This window comes from Mytilus edulis, chromosome 5, assembly GCF_963676685.1.
Source record: "Mytilus edulis chromosome 5, xbMytEdul2.2, whole genome shotgun sequence".
Taxonomy (NCBI): domain Eukaryota; kingdom Metazoa; phylum Mollusca; class Bivalvia; order Mytilida; family Mytilidae; genus Mytilus; species Mytilus edulis.
Genome location: NC_092348.1, coordinates 21,759,739 through 21,779,602, shown reverse-complemented (window position 1 = coordinate 21,779,602; position 19,864 = coordinate 21,759,739). Strand labels below are relative to the sequence as shown.

The following is a 19,864-nucleotide window of genomic DNA, read 5'->3' as shown; positions in this document are numbered from 1 at the left end:
AACTCCGAATTATACACAAGAAACTAAAATTTAAAATCATACAAGACTAACAAAGGCCAGAGGCTCCTGACTTGGGACAGGCGCAAAATTGCGGCGGGGTTAAACATGTTTATGAGATCTCAACCCTCCCCCTATACCTCTAGCCAATGTAGAAAAGTAAAAGAATAACAATACGCACATTAAAATTCAGTTCAAGAGAAGTCCGAGTCTGATGTCAAAAGATGTAACAAAAGAAAATAAATAAAATGACAATAATACATAAATAACAACAGACTACTAGCAGTTAACTGACATGCCAGCTCCAGACCTCAATTAAACTGATTGAAAGATTATGTCTTCATCATATGAATATCAGGTACAATCCCTCCCGTTAGGGGTTTAGTATCATACTATCATAAAATATATGAGAAGAACATAACCCGTGTCATGCCAACAACTGTTTTTTTAGAAATAAATGTGTTTAGTTCCGATGCAAAGACACTATCAGTGAATCAATGTTAAAGCCAAAATATGCAATCTTTAATGACCTGACAACAGTATCGTAACTATATCCCCTTTTAATAAGTCTATTTAAAGGTTTTGTTAGTTTCTGAGGAGAATACTGACATTTTTGTGCTTTATAAAGAATATTTCCATAAAATTTTGGATGTGAAATACCTGAACGTATAAGATGTCTGCATGTTGAGTTATATTTACGAATTATTTCCTTATACCGGTGATAAAATTTAGTAAATGTTTTGACTAGTTTGTGATATCGAAAACCCTGGTGTAATAATTTTTCAGTAATACATAAATTTCTCTCGCTAAAATCTAATACATTGTTACATACACGAGCGAATCGTACAAGTTGAGATATATAAACACCATAAGATGGTGACAAGGGAACGTCACCATCTAAAAATGGATAATTAACAATAGGAAATGAAAAATCATCTCTTTTATCATAAATTTTTGTATTAAGCTTCCCGTTTATGATATAGATATCAAGATCGAGGAAAGGGCAGTGGTCATTGTTATCATTAGCTTTATTTAAAGTAAGTTCTACAGGATAAATTTCTTTAGTATACATACTGAAGTCGTCATTATTTAGAGCCAATATATCATCCTAATATCTAAAAGTATTGTTAAATTTTTGTATCAAATGTTGTTTTGATGGGTCTTTGCTAATTTTAGTCATAAATTGTAACTCATAACAATACAAAAACAGGTCCGCAATAAGTGGTGCACAGTTAGTCCCCATTGGAATTCCAATAACTTGACGATATACAGAATCTCCAAAGCGAACAAAAATGTTATCAAGTAAAAATTCAAGTGCATAAATAGTATCAAAGCATGTCCAATTGACATAGTTCTTTTGTTTATTGCTACTAAAAAATGATCTAAAAGAGTTTGAACATATGTACTCGCATTCCGACTTTTTAAATGCCCAGTTAATTAGGGATGTGAATTTTTTCTTAATAAGAATATGAGGCAAAGTGGTATATAGGGTAGAAAAATCAAAACTTTGAACAGATTCAAAATCACCAATATATGCATGCAATTTATCAAGTACTTCCAACGAGTTTTTGACACTCCAAAAGTAATTAATTCCACTATTTTCAAAGGCCTTATTTGAACAATTTATTATCAGGTTTTTTATTGTACCAAGTGTACTAGTAAGTAAAACAGACAATTTAGTAGTTGAACAATGGCTGGAAGATGAAATAAAACCTACCAAGTTAGTACTTTTTTAAGATTATTAATATATTTTCGTTAAAGTAACATAAAACTCACCTTCCTTGTAACTGATTTTGGAAATAAAGCTAAAATTACAATAGGCATAAAGTCTTATTAAGCAATCGTCATTTGGAATAATCGGCAACAGTAGTATACCGCTGTTCGAAACTCATAAATAGATAGAAAAAAATCCGGGTTACAAACTTAAAATGAGAGAAACGCATTAAATATAAAAAGAGAACAACGACACAACATTAAAATGTAACACACACGGAACAACACTGAAATGCGCCTGTGCGCCTGTTTACCAACGAATTTCAGTTAGTATACTAGAAGATATTTTTCATATTGTCTAACTTTCATTTTCTCTACGGTATCAAGTCAGTAGAAAAGATCTATGAACATATCTAATTTGATGTTTCATTTTTAATCCAGATACAACGTACTCCAAATATCGTCCGGTATAGACAACATGGGACATATTCACCTCGGCTTATTGATATGCTTAGCTATTGCCTGGTTATTTACTTTTATCTGCGTTTGTAATGGCATAAAAGTTTCTGGGAAGGTATGCAGACTGATTATTCAAAGTACATCTTATTTCCTTTGATGTCACAATTCAAAGCAACGTTAATTGCACATGAATTTCCACATAGTTTGGTTCATATAACTTATTTTAATATCTCAATTTAAAACTAAAGCTTAGACTAGCAAAAACAAAAATACTAAAAATGTCATGCCCATTATATCGAATTATCTTAACATGTTGAAGATTTGAAGGACTAACAAAAGAACAAACGAGTACTTTCTGCAGTTATAACAGATTCAAAAATACAATCAATAAGACTGTATTCATTAGAAGATTGCGGTTTTGCAAACTGCGTTTTTTTCTAAATTATTTTTACTGTAAATATTCGGAAGACTCTGAGCCTTCACAATACCAGTTTTGTAGTATTGTTTTATTAACAGTAAACACGTGTTAGTATAATAATTACAAAAGAATAGAAAACGTTCTCACCATCTAATTCAGTATGTTAAGACATGAAAAATAAAAATTACCAATTGACCGAAATCAATGCGATCTGTATAACTGTAAACACATATAAACTAAAGATGAAGAATAATGTTTAATCGCAGTTTGAGTATTCAGTACTGTGGTAAGAGTAGGATAATTGTTCACAACTATGTGTGCATATACGTGTCTCTTGAAACCAATTAAAATCCAAAAATGCTTTGCTCACTTTAACTAGTGCAGATGAAAAACTATAGTTTTTCGATTAATTTTAAAGTTCTATGAAAAGACTAGTTACAGACATGACCGTACCAATTCTATATCATCTAAAATGCTACTCTACAGTTGATATACTTTGGTAGGATACGTCCAACAGATCATGTACAGACCTAGTGATTGCATATATTCACGAAAACACCGTGGTTGTAACTTTGACCCAACACGTCAGTAGTATAAAACAATTTAAATTTTATTCTTTAAACATATTTCTGTTAATACTTCAGCTGTTGTTTTCAATAATATCCACATCTTTCTTTCAGGTTGTGTATGTGACGGTTACATTTCCATATATAATTCTGTTGGTTCTGCTAATAAGGGCAGTAATGCTACCTGGAGCATCAGAGGGACTGAAATTTTATTTGATTCCAAAATGGGACAAATTACTTTCAACACAAGTGAGTAACGTATTATTTTATATCAGCATTATGTAAAGTAATATTTTTCTACAAACTAGTTTATTAGGTTTGTAATACTAATGTGGTTACAATGAAGCGCAGGTTTTTCTGACTTTTTTTGTTGTTAATGAAGAATGTGAAAAAAGAGCCGAAAAGACATTTAGTCCATCATTCAATAATACGACAAAATAACATAATGAGCAACCAACACACATTAGGGTAAAATAAAGGTAAGCAGATGTTGCAATCGTGATACATCTTCATTCAAAATTCATACTGCATGATTGATCTGAACCAGCTTACATGGAAATGCTCATTGAGTGTGATTCTTAGCAATACACATTTTAAATGAATGACCATGAACTTACTTGAATTGTCATCCCAGAGTATCAGAGTATGTTTGAAAGTGGGTTATTCTTTTGGCAAAATACCTCTGTTGTGGAAATATTGTGGTTTCAACATACGAATAAACGGACGCTCTTATTTTACAGCTTTGGGGCGAAGCAGCACTACAGATATTTTTTACATCAGGAGTTGGTTGGGGAACAATGATAACCTATGCCAGCTTTAATAAGTTTCATCATAACATATACCGGTAAACAAATTCCTATTAGAAAATTACAAAATCCCGACTGAATATACTTTCATTTAAAAGTACACAAAAAGCCTATTTAAATTTTTTGGTTTATTTAAAAAAGACGTATTTTTACTTATTTGTTATGTCTAATATAAGACTTCTATTACCAGATATACATAATCATTAACTTGTGTCATAATCAAGTTAAAAAATCATTATACCCGGAACTTACGGACAAGTGCTTAACAGCTGGTAATCCATGTAAAAGAAAAGCAACTTTTAATTAAACGATAAAAGACAATGCTAGGTTTACATACTAGTATTCTTTTAAACGATATCAATTTTGCTGAAATAACATTAACGATACAAGTTTTACTAGTGTCACTTCAGAAATTTTCGAGGCGAATACCTTTGATAATCAAAACCTAATACTAATAGTGCGGTGACTGAAGGAAGATTTTTTTTACTTTAATCTCCCCACCGAACACACACCTATATAATATATCATTCGAAAGAGGAAACCTTGTGCTATAACATTATGCCTGTCGTCAATACTTCATATGGTCAAATTTTTTTTTAATTGAGGTCAAAGGTCATATGTACCAATCTGTGAAAATTTTGAAGGGTTTCATTTTTGACATTTATTTCTATTTCTAATCTCTACCTCAATACAAACGATACTGTTTTAGCTTTAGAAATGTTTGTTATTATACACAAACATTAATCATAACAATTTTTTTTATAAAAAATGTCCGTAAACGACGTTTTATAAACAAAACTGCAAAAATCCAGTTTTCAACCCATAAAATGTTTAGAGCACCGTAGCTTTATAAATATTCTCAATTTCAGATTAAGATCAAGAGTCATGAAGGACAGTACTTCCAAATTATTTTTAAAACTATCGTATTGGGTGTGGTATCAAAACGAAGCAATAATACACTACAGTCAAATACGACCTCAAATTGATTTTTGCGGATGGTTCTGTTTTTTCAAAAGAATACTTGTAATGTTGCTTCTGTTCTTCCACAATTATTGCGGCTTTCATAGTATTATCTGCTGTTGTGTATTATTCTCTTGTTCTTGTCTATTACATGATCGTTCTGGTATCTGTAACTCCCCTTTTTTCCTTGGCAACGTACAACAATCTTCAAAGGTATTCTATATAAAAAATAAGATTTGGTATGATTGTTAACGAGACTTTTCTCCAAAAATTACCATCTGACACATTAGTAAATACTTATGTGTCACCGTACTGCCTTCAACAATGATTAAAACCTATACTGCTTCAATTCCCAAAATAACAAATGTATACGAATGATGTAACATCCTTATAAATGAACAAAATAGATTAAGAAAACACACACAAATATAGCATATAGAAAGAAACAACAACCACTGCATAACAAGCTCAGGACTTGAGTCAGACACATACAGAATGTGGCGGGGATTAATTATTTTGGAGGCACGCAAACCCTCCCAGAACTTGAAACATTGTGTACCAGCTAGTGCAACAAGCAACACATTTACGCGTTATCTCCGTCATCTTCATTTTCAGCAAGAATCACAAGACGTGTATTAATATTTTTACACATTTCACTTGCCTGGCAATGACACAAGTCTGTACATGAAAGGTTCTGCTCAAAGCAAACACATTCTTTTGAGCATACAGATTTTCCTTTACAAGTACAAACAAGGTCTTGTAGGAAGTCCGAGGACATTTGTCTCTCGAAAAACACAGGTTTCAAACCATCCTTGTCAATCTATCCAAAATTTAACGGAGATCTAAAAGGTGGTTTTGGGAGGTGCGATGACATCCATATACTTGTCTGCAAGGATGCTCGAAGCAAATATTGTGTCAATGTTGATTCACAGGGGGGAAGTTTGGCCAGAGACGCATCTTTAGTTGTCGCTAGTTTTACACGCATTTTATTGAGGTCACTGTGAAGTTTTTTGAATTTACCCTTTTGATCATACAGCATAGCAACAAACTTTCTTGCAACTGAAACAGATTCCTCAACATTACAGTTTGTCAGGTTTACTAAATCGGACACATCACAACACACCTGATTCAAAACTTTGAAAACCGTTTTTTTACCTATACCAAACATTGCCGATGTGGTGTCACATCCTGTACTGCAGGTAAGCATTGACTTACGATGGAATTCAAAGAATTGCATAGTTCATGTATAGGTATAAAACGTCTTGCATCTTTGGTGCTCGTTACAGTTCCTGTTTCAAACCATAGTTCTGTTGTGTTTTTCATAGAAAAAAAGTAGTGGACACAAAGAACTATAACATCCGTGTCAGGGGATTTCACTATGATCCTGCCTTTCAAGTTACCAATCCAAACTGCTTATCAGCATAGATTGCGTGCAAAATCATACGAGTATCGGCTTCTTCGTGCGAACTGTAAAAATCAACGCAGTCTTTGACAGTTTTATCACAAATGCGTTTTACGATTTGAGGATCGGAAAATGTTCCAGCTAACGTAAGTTCATTATTATTTACTAGTGCATTAGGATTCTTTGTGTGGTAACCAACTATAAAACTACCAAGAAACTTGAGCAATGCTTGCTTATTTTCGTTAGAAGATAAAAACTTTTTCCAGTCTGGAAGGGATCGACCTTCGATTATTTGGAAAACCTTTGCTGTAAAGTGTGATCTACGATCACGTTCCGCGGCTTTGATAGAAAGTTTGACGTCATATCTGTCAAAGACATCAACAACGGGAGATGCTTTTGAAAAGCCGCGGAGCTGAGATTGAACGATCTCTGTCCCAGTGTCACCAAAAGTTTTCAAATTTTTAGCATTGATACACTAGATGAGAGCCATACCATCCCTTATCAAAACTGTAAGCGATTTATCGAAGTCAGGGAGAGAGTGACAATATGATGTCTCGTTTTCGAGTTGATGACTAAGATCGGCTTTACATGATTTTCTCATGGTTCCATCATCATGAAAAAGGGCTGTAGGGATTGGTCCAATTGGAAATGACAACACCTTTTCAACAGTGATGTCATCTCGACTATTTGCTAACACCAAAGCTCGACGGAACACGAGTTTAGGATTGATATGAAGATTAAAAATTTCACCTGTTCTACATTTCAATTTTGTTTTTTTTCGTTAGGTCCTCAAATGATTTTAACTTTGACCGGGGGATAGAACCAAAGAAACTACGAACCTTGCCTTCACAAAAAGCCCCGTCAATAAATGATTTTGCCATTGTGTTACCATCATCAACAGCTGACGTCAAAGAGGCCTGTATGTCTTTTGAAGCGTGCATTCCAGTAGAAATGTTTATTAGTGATGGTGGATGGAGTTCTGTGGCAAACGGGTCAGTCATTTTTTCTAGAACATGGTCTAAATTTTTCTGAACTTGTTCTTCATCTCGAATCAAAGCTGTTCGCTTAACCTCATCATGCTCAACGCTTTTGTCATTGATGCAACCAGACCGAGTTTTCATTTCTGACGTAAAGTCTGCAAGCACATGTCGAGTCAATGACCATCTCATCAGGGCTGGTTTTTGTCGTGTTATGCCGCTGATGCCACCACAACCTTTAGAATCTTTTATGACAGACTTTTCAGTTGCCATGTCACTCCGTACTCCGTTGAACTTTCCAGGCTTCTGGCGTATCGAAAACTCACCTCGTTGAAATGCTAATTCTACATCTAGTGGTAATGATAGCATATCAAGCAGGTAGACAGGTAGCCATCTTGAGTAGTTGATCCTATTTGTAACATATATATAGGGCAACATTGCAGCAGTAGAGCTTAAGTGAAGGGACCAATTTCCCTCTCTTTCTGATCTTACATTCTGTAGAAGTATTTCAATGGCTTCCAAAAACCTGTTCCAGAACATAAATGTGGGGGAATTTTCACAACCCCAAATCCAGAACTCTTCAGTCAAAGGCAAAATGTTTGTTTCAAAAAAAACTTTCACCTCAGCAAAGTGTTTGGCTTCTACAGTTTTCCCTGCCTGAAACATTGACATAAACGTGGAAAAAAGGGTCAATGTATTTTCTGGAAATTTTTCAATCTTATCATTAAGCCAACGAAAGAATGCACCAAACCACAAAGAGCAAAGTGCCTCGTAAACTAATGTAAGGCCTCTTATTGCACGGTTAAACTGTTTCCCGCATAACATCTGATCCACAGTTGCAGCAGCATACACAGATGAATCAACTAACAAATCACGAAGACCACCATCGCCCCATAATTTACCAATTGCAGCAAAAAAACACGATAATGTGTGAAATCCACCCATTCGTAAGACATGGCAGTCAAATGTTGTTGGCAAAGCCCACTTTATTTGCTGAGCAATTGCATACAGTTCTTGGTCAAATGTCTGGATAGCATGATCTTGTCCTATAGACTTGATCATGTCCAAGCATTTTTTCATGGTAGTAAATACTGTAGACATATCACCTGGCTTTGGGTCAATTATGGGTGGGTATGAAACAACTGAATATTCTGTCCTAACTTCTGAAAGAGTGCTATTGTACCCACTCCAGAAAGGAAGCTAGGGAGTGTCAGAAGGCAATGCAAAAGGTAATTGAAGTACACCTCTAGACAAAGATCTCAATAGCACCCATAACATATCATGTGAATTTGTTCTATCTGTGGCGCAAAGTGAAATTTTTCCATATGCATTAGGAACTCGGGGTAGTTCTGTTCTATTTTTTGGTTTATGGAAAATAGCACAATTCATCATGGACATGGCATCCTCGGTCAGTGTCAACGATCTCTCATTACCACGTTTTATCTTAACTGGTTCAATGGACGATTCTTTGGAATTACTGACTTGGAAAAATGCCCGTGCCATTGAATGAAGTGTGTTTTTTCCATCTATTGTTTCTGTATTTAAATCAATGTTATCGGCACCTTCTTGAACAAGACCCCCACCATTTGCAACATGGGAAACATTATAAGGAACGTACACACCATCTTGGATTCGCTCAATTTCATGATTGGCAACACTTGTTAGATACCGTCGAACTTCACTATACGAAGCACAAAATCCATTGGCGTTCAATGTTTCAACAAGGTGTTTCGAACCAAACTCATGATACACTTGTAAGGCCAATCCTAAATGAAAAGGAGTAAAACTGTTTTTGGCCACACAACAATTTCCAAGCATTTACGCAATTTATCGGGTGCCACTTCTTGTGAATATGCTTGGTTGTATGCAGTATCATCAAGTAACCATGAAATGAATTTCAATAAAGACGAAGGCATTGACTGGATTGAAGAAGGAAGAGACCATTCATCCGAAGTTGGGTACTCGTCTGTGGAAATCTGTAGAGTTTCAATGTCTTTCCTTAATATACTTGCGGCGGAATGCAATATCTGTTCGTTATTTGTGTCTATTGAAGATGACATTGATGCCTGCATTTCTGAGATTTTGAGGTCAGTTTTTAATTGATTAGCAGCTGATATGGCATCTCCAATAGTTATGTTGCTACTGAATATGATGTTAGACTTACCCTGACCCTGTTGTGTTTGTATGACAACTGAGTGCCTATAAAAATCAATGAGTTTAGACTGCAACTTCCAAGTAGAATATTTTAGATTAGAATCAGGAGGAAGGAAAGATCTGTATTTATCAAGTAACGTTGTCATGAGGAATGCTTTTTCTCCACCATTAAATCATTGTCAATAGCCAATATAAAATTAGTAAAAGCAGTATCGTGATGTGAGATTTCTGCTTCGACAAGTTCAGATTTCTGTATGTTCGTGTTTAGCAAATATTTTGTAATGCAACCAGAATGATAAAGTGCTTGAAGTTTAAAAGATAGATGGGAAATAATTTCAACTTTTAAATCATCGTCATTGCTTTGCGCCACGGATAAAACATTCTTTATACGCTCATCTGATTGAAACTTGCGTAGTTTTCGATCTTTCTTAAATGTTTTCTTGCAACAAAAAATACAAGAGTTCCAGTCGAACGATTGCATTCTCGAACGCGTACAAACCCCGGAAACTGAGGGCAACAGTCCGATAATTGTCTGTCGTCATTATATGTCAGACAAGTAGCTTCATCACTCTTAAAGGGGGAACAATTATGTTTACTTGTGTAACTTTTGTAGCAGGACCGATGGTAAACTGCCTGCATTTCTTCAAATGCACAAGTATCAAATGAACCAAATTCATCTAGAACCCTGCTGTACACCTCATTCAATCTTTTATTCATCGCAGAAACAAAAGTCGACTTACCTATACTTGTGAATTGACTCAAACGTTCAGTCGATGTTTTTTGGCATATTAAGCAATGCATAAAATTTGACGACTTTCGTCTTTTCTTAGGACTAGAAGGGGCAAGTTTCAACGGACTCGACGAATCGTACATGTCGCGGAATTTTAATTGAAACTATCCGTCAATTATTTAGTTTTTTACAATTTTCTAACAAAATATATTTTTGATGTTTTACAACAAAGAAATAGAATATAAACATATATAAACATATACAAACAAACTATGTACTATATACTAGTGCACTTAATTGAAAATATTTGTATATAATAGCGAAAAATGTAGCAATTTCATATATCAGTTGAGAGTAATTATTGGTGGCACGGTAGTATTTGCATTCCAAAATTTAGGTTGCTCTTTTGTGTACCCTACTTAGGTTAATGTATCTAAACAGTGTGATTGGACAAAAAATACAGTATCAACTGAACATACTTTCCCAAACTGAGGGATGAATCAGGTGTAGAAAAATATGAAATAATTTTACATACAGATGAAAATGAATTTTTGAGAATTTAAAAAAAAAAAATTTATTCACTGCACCATAAAAGACCTAAAAGTACTAGTGGCCTCAGGTTTTTAAAAATAGCAAAAAAAGTAAACGGTCATGATACATATTCAAATTCATTTCTGAATAGTAAAATGAAAGTACTTCAGTTAACTGTGAATGTAGAATTTTTTGCAGTGTTAGAAAGTGGTGAAAATTCTAAAAAGGCTATCATTATCCCTTATGGGCCAGGAAATACTACCGTGCCACCTTAAGACCATAAGGTTTAATAATACAAAACACGTGATGAAAGAGATTTGATCAAGTTCCGTGTTGAAATTTCAGTTTTTTAGTCTATTCTTTTTCCTTTGGTATCTAAAGGCCTTTTCATATTTAGGCTTCGAAATTTTTATCGGTAAATTGTTTTATAAAGTACTTTATGGTTAAAACATTATTGGATAGTTTTCAATACGACTATAAAGAAGAAACTAAAGTTTGTGTCTGAATTTGCAAATAAAATTACCTTAATTTTCAACAGTCAAAATTAAGTAAAATTATTAAATTAAAAGAAAATAAAATACTGAACATAATAGTTCGACATATGATAATAACTTAAGAAAAAAATATATCAATTAAATGTAAACAAATATGTTCAAATTTTCATTTTGAAAAAGGGGGGTTGAAACATTTCAATATACTACTAGTCATTAAAACGACTTTTTAGAAAAATGTGACCATACGAACTTCTGACGACAGGGCAAAAAATAAAGAAGATACATTTGTCTTCAAGTTAAGACCATTTTTAGCCGTGTGTTATTCGGGGAGATTAAACTCGCTATCTAGACGACTTTTTACACTTCTGTCATCGCACTATAATAATATTTAAGCAAAAAGACCCATACACAAATCGCAGATCAACTATACTTAAATTCAGAGGTGTCGAACCCTCCTTAAAGGTTGTTTACAAAGATGGTAATTAATTTAATATAATTTTCTTATGCACAACATGTTTTCATCTAAGAGTCTTTATCAGGCAAAAAAAAAACATATACAGTTAGCTTTACTTGAGGGAGTTGCTATTTAATTATAAGCATAAATACAGGACTTAAAGATTAAAAATGAGAAATCAAATAAGGATTGATTAATTTTTTAAGTTTTCTACTTTTCAGGATTGTTAGTCCTAAGATATAAAAAAATGTATCGGCCACTATTTTTTTTCTCAACTGAGTTTTGGCATTAATATTTTCAAATAGTTTAAAAATACTAATTTATTCCACTTACATGAATATTAAACCGATTCTATCAATAGGAACTGTTATATTTGAAATAGTTCACGTCAAGTCCTTCGAACGCACTCATATTGCTTTATCCATCACCTTAAAGTCCGTATGACTTAGGTTAGTTTTCGTCATGTCTAATACAGTAGATTATCTCAACGGTAAGTTTATATCAGGCAGTTAGATTATATGCAATTAATTGGTCATTTATTATTCATAACCATTATCAATGAATCTGTTTACTTACAGAGATTCCCTTATTGTGCCCTTGATGAATTCAGGCACAAGTTTATTTGCTGGTTTTGTTACTTTTTCTGTCTTGGGATTCATGGCACACGAAAAAGGAGTCTCAGTGGAAAAAGTTGTGACACAAGGTATCTATTTGTTATGCAATAAGTTATAGAATTAAAGTTTTGAAAAAAAATAATGTACACATTTACACACGTTGTAAGTAGCGACAAAACAGTGTGTGGTTTATCAGGCGTCAAAACTTTTCAAGACAATATGGGGTTATATCCATTGAAATTTATATATTAGGATATGCCATTTTTATTTTCAATTCAATTCTTTAATCAAGTATTTGCAGTCCATTAACAGTCATATGATTCAAAATGTTGGTATTGTAAACTCATCAACGTTTGTTTAGGTTTTGTACTTTCAAATATTTTAGTCGCTAGCATAACCGAAGAGACATTAAAAGAGGGACGAAAGATACAAGAAGGACAGTCAAACTCATAAATCTAAAACAAACTGACAACGCCATGGCTAAAAATGAAAAAGACAAACAAACAACAGCACACATGACACCATAAAGAAAACTAAGGAATAAATAACACAAAACCCACCAAAAAACCAGTGTTTCAAGTTTCAAGTGCTTCGGAAGGGTAAGCAGATCCTGCTCCACATGTGGCACCCGTCGTGTTGCTTATGTGATAACAAATCCGGTAAATAGTTTTATTCGGTAGGTCACATTCATGAAAGGGAAGGGGATTGTAGTTGCGACGTAAGGAAGATAACGGTCAACCAACTCATGATGGCGTCCGTAAAATTTATGAAGGGATGATTTCAACTTCACCATTTGGAACTCATGGTTTAATAGATTCCTTGTGAGCAGCAATTCTCTTTTAAGAAAATCATGATAGGAAAGCAAGCACGGGAATATCGTATCAATTTGGAGATATATACCCCGTATGCAGGTGCTGCTGGAATGTTGCTACCTAGAAATGGAAAGTTCACAATTGGAAAGCTGAAATCATCTCTTTTGTCGTAAAGTTTTGTTTTCAACCGACCCTCATTGTCAATTTCTAGATGTTAGTCAAGATATAAGGCCGCCTTAACTGTATCTGTAGTATCCTTTATCTCTAGCTCGATGGGATAGATGCGTTCCACATAGTCACCAAATTTTGAATTATTTAGTGAAAGAACATCATCTGTATAGCGGAAAGTAGAGTTAAAGGATATTGATAACTTCTTATCTTTCTTCCTAAGAAGTTCCTGCATGAAGTCAGCTTCATAATAATAAAGATACAAGTCGGCAAGTAGAGAGGCACAGTTTGTTCCCATTGGAATGCTGACAGTCTGTTGAAAAACACATCCTGCGAACGTAACAAATATGTTGTCAATCAAGAAATCAAGCATCTCGATAACATCAGTTTCAGAGAAATTTGTGTTTGAATCAGAGTGATCCTTTACAAAGTAGTATTTATCCCTCCCTAAGACAAAATACTGGTATCTACCTTGGCCATTCTTTTTTATGAAGCAAAGCAATACCAACTCTTTTAATTTGTCTTTTAGTTTGGAATGTGGAATACTTGTGTAAAGAGTAGAAAAGTCAAATGTTTTAATACTGTTACAAGATGAAAGAGGGTTAGATTGTATGTACTCTAAAAGATCAATGTACAAATACGCTTCCACTGATGCAGTAAACTATTTATGTTATTTTCATCTGTCATATGTTAATAATGATACATGAGTATTATGATTTTATTTATAGGACCGGGATTAACATTTGTAACGTATCCAGAAGCTATTTCAAGACTACCTCTGTCTCCATTATGGGCTGTTTTGTTCTATCTAATGTTGCTTACAGTGGCTATAGATTCACAGGTAATGAACTACAATGACAGTATAACGTGAAACTGTATCGGATGCCTTTAATTATAAAGTGATTTGCCCCTTTCTCCCGTCCGTCACATGAACTTCCAGTCGCATATTGTTTTAGGAACTACATTTAGAGCTTCATCAAATTTAGTATCACACTTCTACTGTGCATGCTAACCCGTTTTACACGTATTCAACTCCTGTTTACCGAAAACGTTTAACTTTTGTCACTTTTATGGACTTCTCTTATTTTAATTTGAATTAGAGTTCGGTATTCTTGTCATTTCTTAACATCTTTCTAGGGAATTTCAAATTAGAACATCCAGATATGTGCCGTCTTGCCTCATGTGAACACGATATAACAGGTGATGCCTTTTCTTATCCCAGACATATGAACTGTATGTTCGCCAAGTACTAGCATATTCTTACTCACAATGACCTTTTATAGGAATTTTTATCACAATGTTCACTGGAAACGTTATAAACAGTACATAATGTTTTTCTTCCGCAGCGCTTTTCTGAATTTGCTTCATCAGGTACGCTAAAACAAAAGCTAGACACGTTGAACAGATATAAGTGATTCAACAACAGAAATGTCAATTTTATTAAAGGAAAAATGTAGAACCGGAACACCCTCAGTTCGTGACATTCACACGAAGATTTATCCACCAAAAACTTATACCGAGGGTACCCATGAGTAATCAGTAGCCTCACAGATTTTGTTTTGCAAAGCAAAATGCTGATACTATTGTTGATTTTGGGCATGATCAGCATTCTAAAGATTACACACAAGAAAATAAAACTCATATTATGAACAACACCAAAAATGTCAATTGAAATATTCTTAATAAAACAAAATAAACGTAACAAAGGCGTTCATTATAATAACAGGAGATGATTTGCATACATAATATTATAGCAACTCTACTACACATATAACTAAACGATATATCGAAGGATACAAACAGTTTTTAACAACTAACACGCGTATCTACAACATTTCAATCTTGTTCGTTTGTTATAAAAGAAATAACATAGCGTTTGTTTCTTAATCTCAAACAGTTTGTACGATCCTTTCAGTTTGGTTTTGTTGAAACAATAAATGCTTCCCTGATTGACGAGTTCCCGAAAGTCCTTAGACATCGGAAGAAAACACTATCTGCGGTGCTGTGCTTATTGGAATTTATTCTTGGTATTCCACTTGTTATGCAGGTATGTTGAATCAGATATAAGAAGACAAGAAGCAATTCGTATATTCAGTATATAAAGTAGCCACAAATGGTCACGTTACTCGCCATAGACGTCAATGCCAAGCTTGATGATGGAGCTTAAGGGATTGAAATAGATATAAATGGCGGATAACAACATATAGCTGTTTTATGAACGAATTATATATAAACTTCAACATTTACTTCAAAAATGATTTATTCCTTACGAATTTACTTTTCTGACCGACATTTCTAGCTCGACAGTTCTTCAATTTAGGAATCATTTGCAAGATTGTTTGTAATGTAATTAAGTGGAAGTGGCATCGTTTTACGTAGGATCATATCTTCCTTGAAGCCACTCGTAAGTTTTGTGCCTTATATAATATTGTATAGCTTGGTGTTTTGTTGAAAGAAAACATAGTTAAATCTTTGTTCACGCACATGGATTATAGAGGTTCATGTCACTCAGATAATATTGAAACATAAGTTCCACTATTTTTGCGTCTGACCACAGCATCAAATCCACATTTTCTACATAGAGTTTTTTTAACGCCGCTTGACATCTGCATACTACCTTATGTCTGACACTTCCTCTAAAACACTGTTGTGATTGATTGATTGTTGTTTGCTTTATGATTAGTGACAAATATTCAATGCATGTTCAGGAGTAGAAAAAATTAACAATAAAGACAATAGGAAATGATATAGTATAGGGGTCGTTTAGGATGAAGCACGGGTAAAATTTAACTGCAACTGAAAAATGCGGGTGTATTTGATAGGAAGAGAAATTTTGCCTAGCAAAAAACACCTACGGACCCTCGTAGAGTATATTGAGTTCTAAAAAGGAGACAATGTGGCACTCTCTATACAGGGAATTGGATTTAATGTCTCCATTCTTACTGTGTGGTTACATATTTGATTATTTATACGTCCCGTTAAGCCAAACGTATGCCCCACTTTAGCCAGGGTTTTACTGTCCCCAGTGTCCACTTCTAGCTCGTGTTTGAATCCATTCAATGATTTAGTAAAATAATATCAAGACGTTTCTTTATTTCTTGAATTCTTTTTTTTTTCAGGGAGGTATATATGTTTTCCAAATAATGGACTGGTACTGTGCATTGCTTTCACTAATGATTTTTTCCTTGATAGAATGTATGGTCATTGGGTGGATTTATGGTATGTAACATTCCTTTATCTCATAGCAATGTTGTTTTTGGTATGTTATATCTAACATTAGAAACGATATGTAAACAGAAACCAATTTTACAGCTATTTAAGTTCCAGTGTTTAAAAATCCCCTCCTTGAAATATATGCAATGTGTAGTTTTTGTTGTTCACAAAACAGCTTTCCTCTCCTGGCCTTACAACAATGTTTGGATACTTTCTTGGAAATGTTCATGTTATATGTAATATCTGCACGTAACATGTGCAAAGTGCACGAACAACAACTTAAAAATATCATTGGGCAACGCCTTGAGCAGAAGTAAAACTTTTAACTACTACACAATTTCTTCCCATATAAACTTTTTGGATCAGTGCATGTCTATCAAAACAAATTTGGTAAATGAATAATGCTGTATGAAAAAGTCTAAACCAAACTTACCTTGACAGGTGTTGATCGTTTTTACACTGACATTGAGATGATGATAGGGTACAAACCCGGTATGATGTGGAGTATATGTTGGAAATATATTACGCCTTGTTTACTTGTGGTAAGTGCTATTTTTACTTTTGAACATCATTGCATTTGGGAACGTAATCAATTTATCATTTTTAAAGCATGACTTGGGAAAAGCTATAATGAAAAAATGTAATTTATTTTAAAAATGCGTTTATTGTGGAATACATAAATACAAAGAGCAAGCACTATATATATTTGCTTGTTTGCAACAACCTGATTTTGGATATTTTCACATTTAATCGACCAAAAAGATTCATGCGGCTTGGTTGTACATTATCCTTAATAATAAGATAGATAGCTTGCATATTTGTTCTTACGATATATTATATTTAATACATGATACTAAAACATATATTACATACATGTAGTTGTATACTAATTTAGATACGAGTTTTATTTAACAACTTTAACACAGTATTTCTTTTCATCTTTTGTGAAATTATACTCCCAGTCGGTATCAGCATCATTCCTGATTCGCAAAAAAGATGAAAAAAGATTTAAAAAAAAAAAAAGATTTTTCTAGCACTGAATTTCTTTAATTGTCGCAATAGAACGACAACATTGCGAACACAATATATACTTGAAATAGTTCATTATCCTTCAACAGCGAGAGCTATAGGCCTAATATACTATTAATTTCCTTTATTCCGATGGTCTGAAGACCTCTTATACCTACTGACTTTTAATCAATATTGCAGAATCACAATTAAATTCTTCTTTTGACTTCATGAAACCTTTATGCATTTATTTGTGGTTTTTTTTCCAGCGTCAGTCTTAGATTAACTGATGTGTCTATATTAGGTAAAGATATATAATTGCATACTTTGATTTCTTTCAGCTGATGTTAGCATTTAATATACTTACTGTTACTCCTGTATCATATAAGGCATACAAATATCCAGCATGGGCTGTTGGTACTGGCTGGATAATAGGACTGACATCCTTGATACCTATACCAGTCTGTTTTTCGATTTCATTATGGCGTTCAGAGGGGACACTAAAACAGGTAACACGTTAAGCTTTGTTGTTGTTTGAAGATAGACTAAATGTTGATAATTATACAAAATATGTTAATCCAATACTAGGTGTTAAAGTGAAGGATAGCTAGGTAGAAACAGAAAAATGACTTTGCAACGTAATAATTCATTAAAACACAGATTCAACTATTCATCAGAATCAAAATTAATCCTTGTTACATTATTTTCAAAATTATGTCTGATACACTAAATCCTATCTAAAACATGTAACCAAGCTTAAATACAGAATCTCGTAAATCGATATAGAATTGAGATTAAACAGAAAAAATCTTGGACATTGCATGAACTCCAGAAGGAGCAATACCGTGTCCGTTGACAGGATAAACGTCTCCTTCTATAAATGCACAACCCGATATGCGATACATGCTTAAGCAAAACTTTGTAATCTGGAATAAAACATAGTCGGTTATATTAGTGATCTGACGATCGGATATCTACAGATATAATAACACGCAAATGACGTATACGTATCCCAAATGCTCTTCAACTTCAAACTGTATACTAGTAACATTTTTATCTTTTTTTTTTATTCGAGCTTTACTGACTTATGAGTTTGAATTTCCCTTTTATATCTTTTGCCTCTGTATCACTGATAAACAATCTTTTAAGATTAACAGCAGTTAAATATATAAAAAAAAGAAGATGTTGTATGGTTGCCAATGAGACAACTCTCCACAAGAGACCAAATGAGACAGAAATTAACAACTATAGGTCACCGTATGGCCGTACAATAGATGAACAAAAAACATGTTCTCCAGGATTGTGTAAAATTTTGGGAAGAGAGAATGTTACTGTTGAGACAACGGAATTTTACAATTGGAGTGTCGAAATAATTGTTTCAAACACTGGTATGTATCAGATGTAAGAACTCTTTGAAATTTGTATGATCAAGTGACATAACATCATCAGTATATTTGAAGTGAAAATAAAGAACTATTTGAAATGATTTTGTGTGTTTCCTTAAGAACGTTTTGAATGAATGTTGCTTCATGAAGTACACAACAAAATGGTAGGAAAGGGGGGCTTGTGTTGAATACAGAATGTCTGTTGAAATATCGATATTATTCTGCCAAACTCAACAAGCATGCTGTCAATCAAAAAGACCAGCGTTTTTGTAATATTATATTTAATGTCCATGTATTTGTTATGAAACCATGACGTCTATCTTTTATTGAGTTAATTAATTATGGTGATTTATTATCAACTTTTGTTAAAATGAAAAGAATTATGTTATATTTTTTTTATCACCATATACATTTGACATATTCCAGAGATTAAAAGAAAAGATGAGGGCAAGCCCTGATTGGCGACCACAGTTAGATTCGTTCAAAAGCACATTGGACTCAGTTACACTTCTTCAGACAAAAGAACGTGAAGATACGATTTAAAGATATCAAACAATTATTTGTCTAAAAGCTTACACTTATGTTAAATGATTATGAAGAACAAACACAAATAATATGAAAGCCGTCACCGTATGTTTCTATTTAGTTAATAAATGCCAAGTTTATAATCGATTTACCAACAACTGTATTGCTTATACTTTAAAAAAATATCCTACAGTATTGCTGATTTTCTAAAATCTTTATTATAGTTTGTCAAAGGTTATATTAAGAACAATATTTTAAAACGTAACTTGTTTTGTCACTTATACATGTGCACTCAAATTTGTATCGCACGTCATATACTTAAGCTTAAAGTTACATTGTACAGATAATGTTAGTCTTGATTTCATTTTGAAACATATCTACAATATGAACATAAAAAGAAGATTAGATTACTGAACATAATTTCAAAATATATATTTAAAAGTGTAAAGGGATCTGGAATTTATATATAGAATATTTA

General features: G+C 33.4%; 1 protein-coding gene across 3 annotated transcripts in view; it reads left to right on the top strand.

The window, feature by feature from the left end:
* The window catches only part of LOC139525425 (sodium- and chloride-dependent glycine transporter 2-like), a 41,211-nt gene extending 21,669 nt beyond the window's left edge, over positions 1 to 19,542 (top strand). For all 3 annotated transcript variants that reach the window (XM_071320750.1, XM_071320751.1, XM_071320749.1), the window contains 10 exons: positions 2,152 to 2,284; positions 3,268 to 3,402; positions 3,894 to 3,997; positions 12,240 to 12,364; positions 13,984 to 14,096; positions 15,171 to 15,302; positions 16,375 to 16,474; positions 16,910 to 17,010; positions 17,818 to 17,985; positions 19,288 to 19,542. In XM_071320750.1, the coding sequence (XP_071176851.1) occupies positions 2,152 to 2,284; positions 3,268 to 3,402; positions 3,894 to 3,997; positions 12,240 to 12,364; positions 13,984 to 14,096; positions 15,171 to 15,302; positions 16,375 to 16,474; positions 16,910 to 17,010; positions 17,818 to 17,985; positions 19,288 to 19,404 (1,228 nt within the window). In that variant the 3' untranslated portion in view covers positions 19,405 to 19,542. The remainder of the gene's footprint in view (positions 1 to 2,151; positions 2,285 to 3,267; positions 3,403 to 3,893; positions 3,998 to 12,239; positions 12,365 to 13,983; positions 14,097 to 15,170; positions 15,303 to 16,374; positions 16,475 to 16,909; positions 17,011 to 17,817; positions 17,986 to 19,287) is intronic.
* Positions 19,543 to 19,864: the final 322 nt, after the last annotated feature.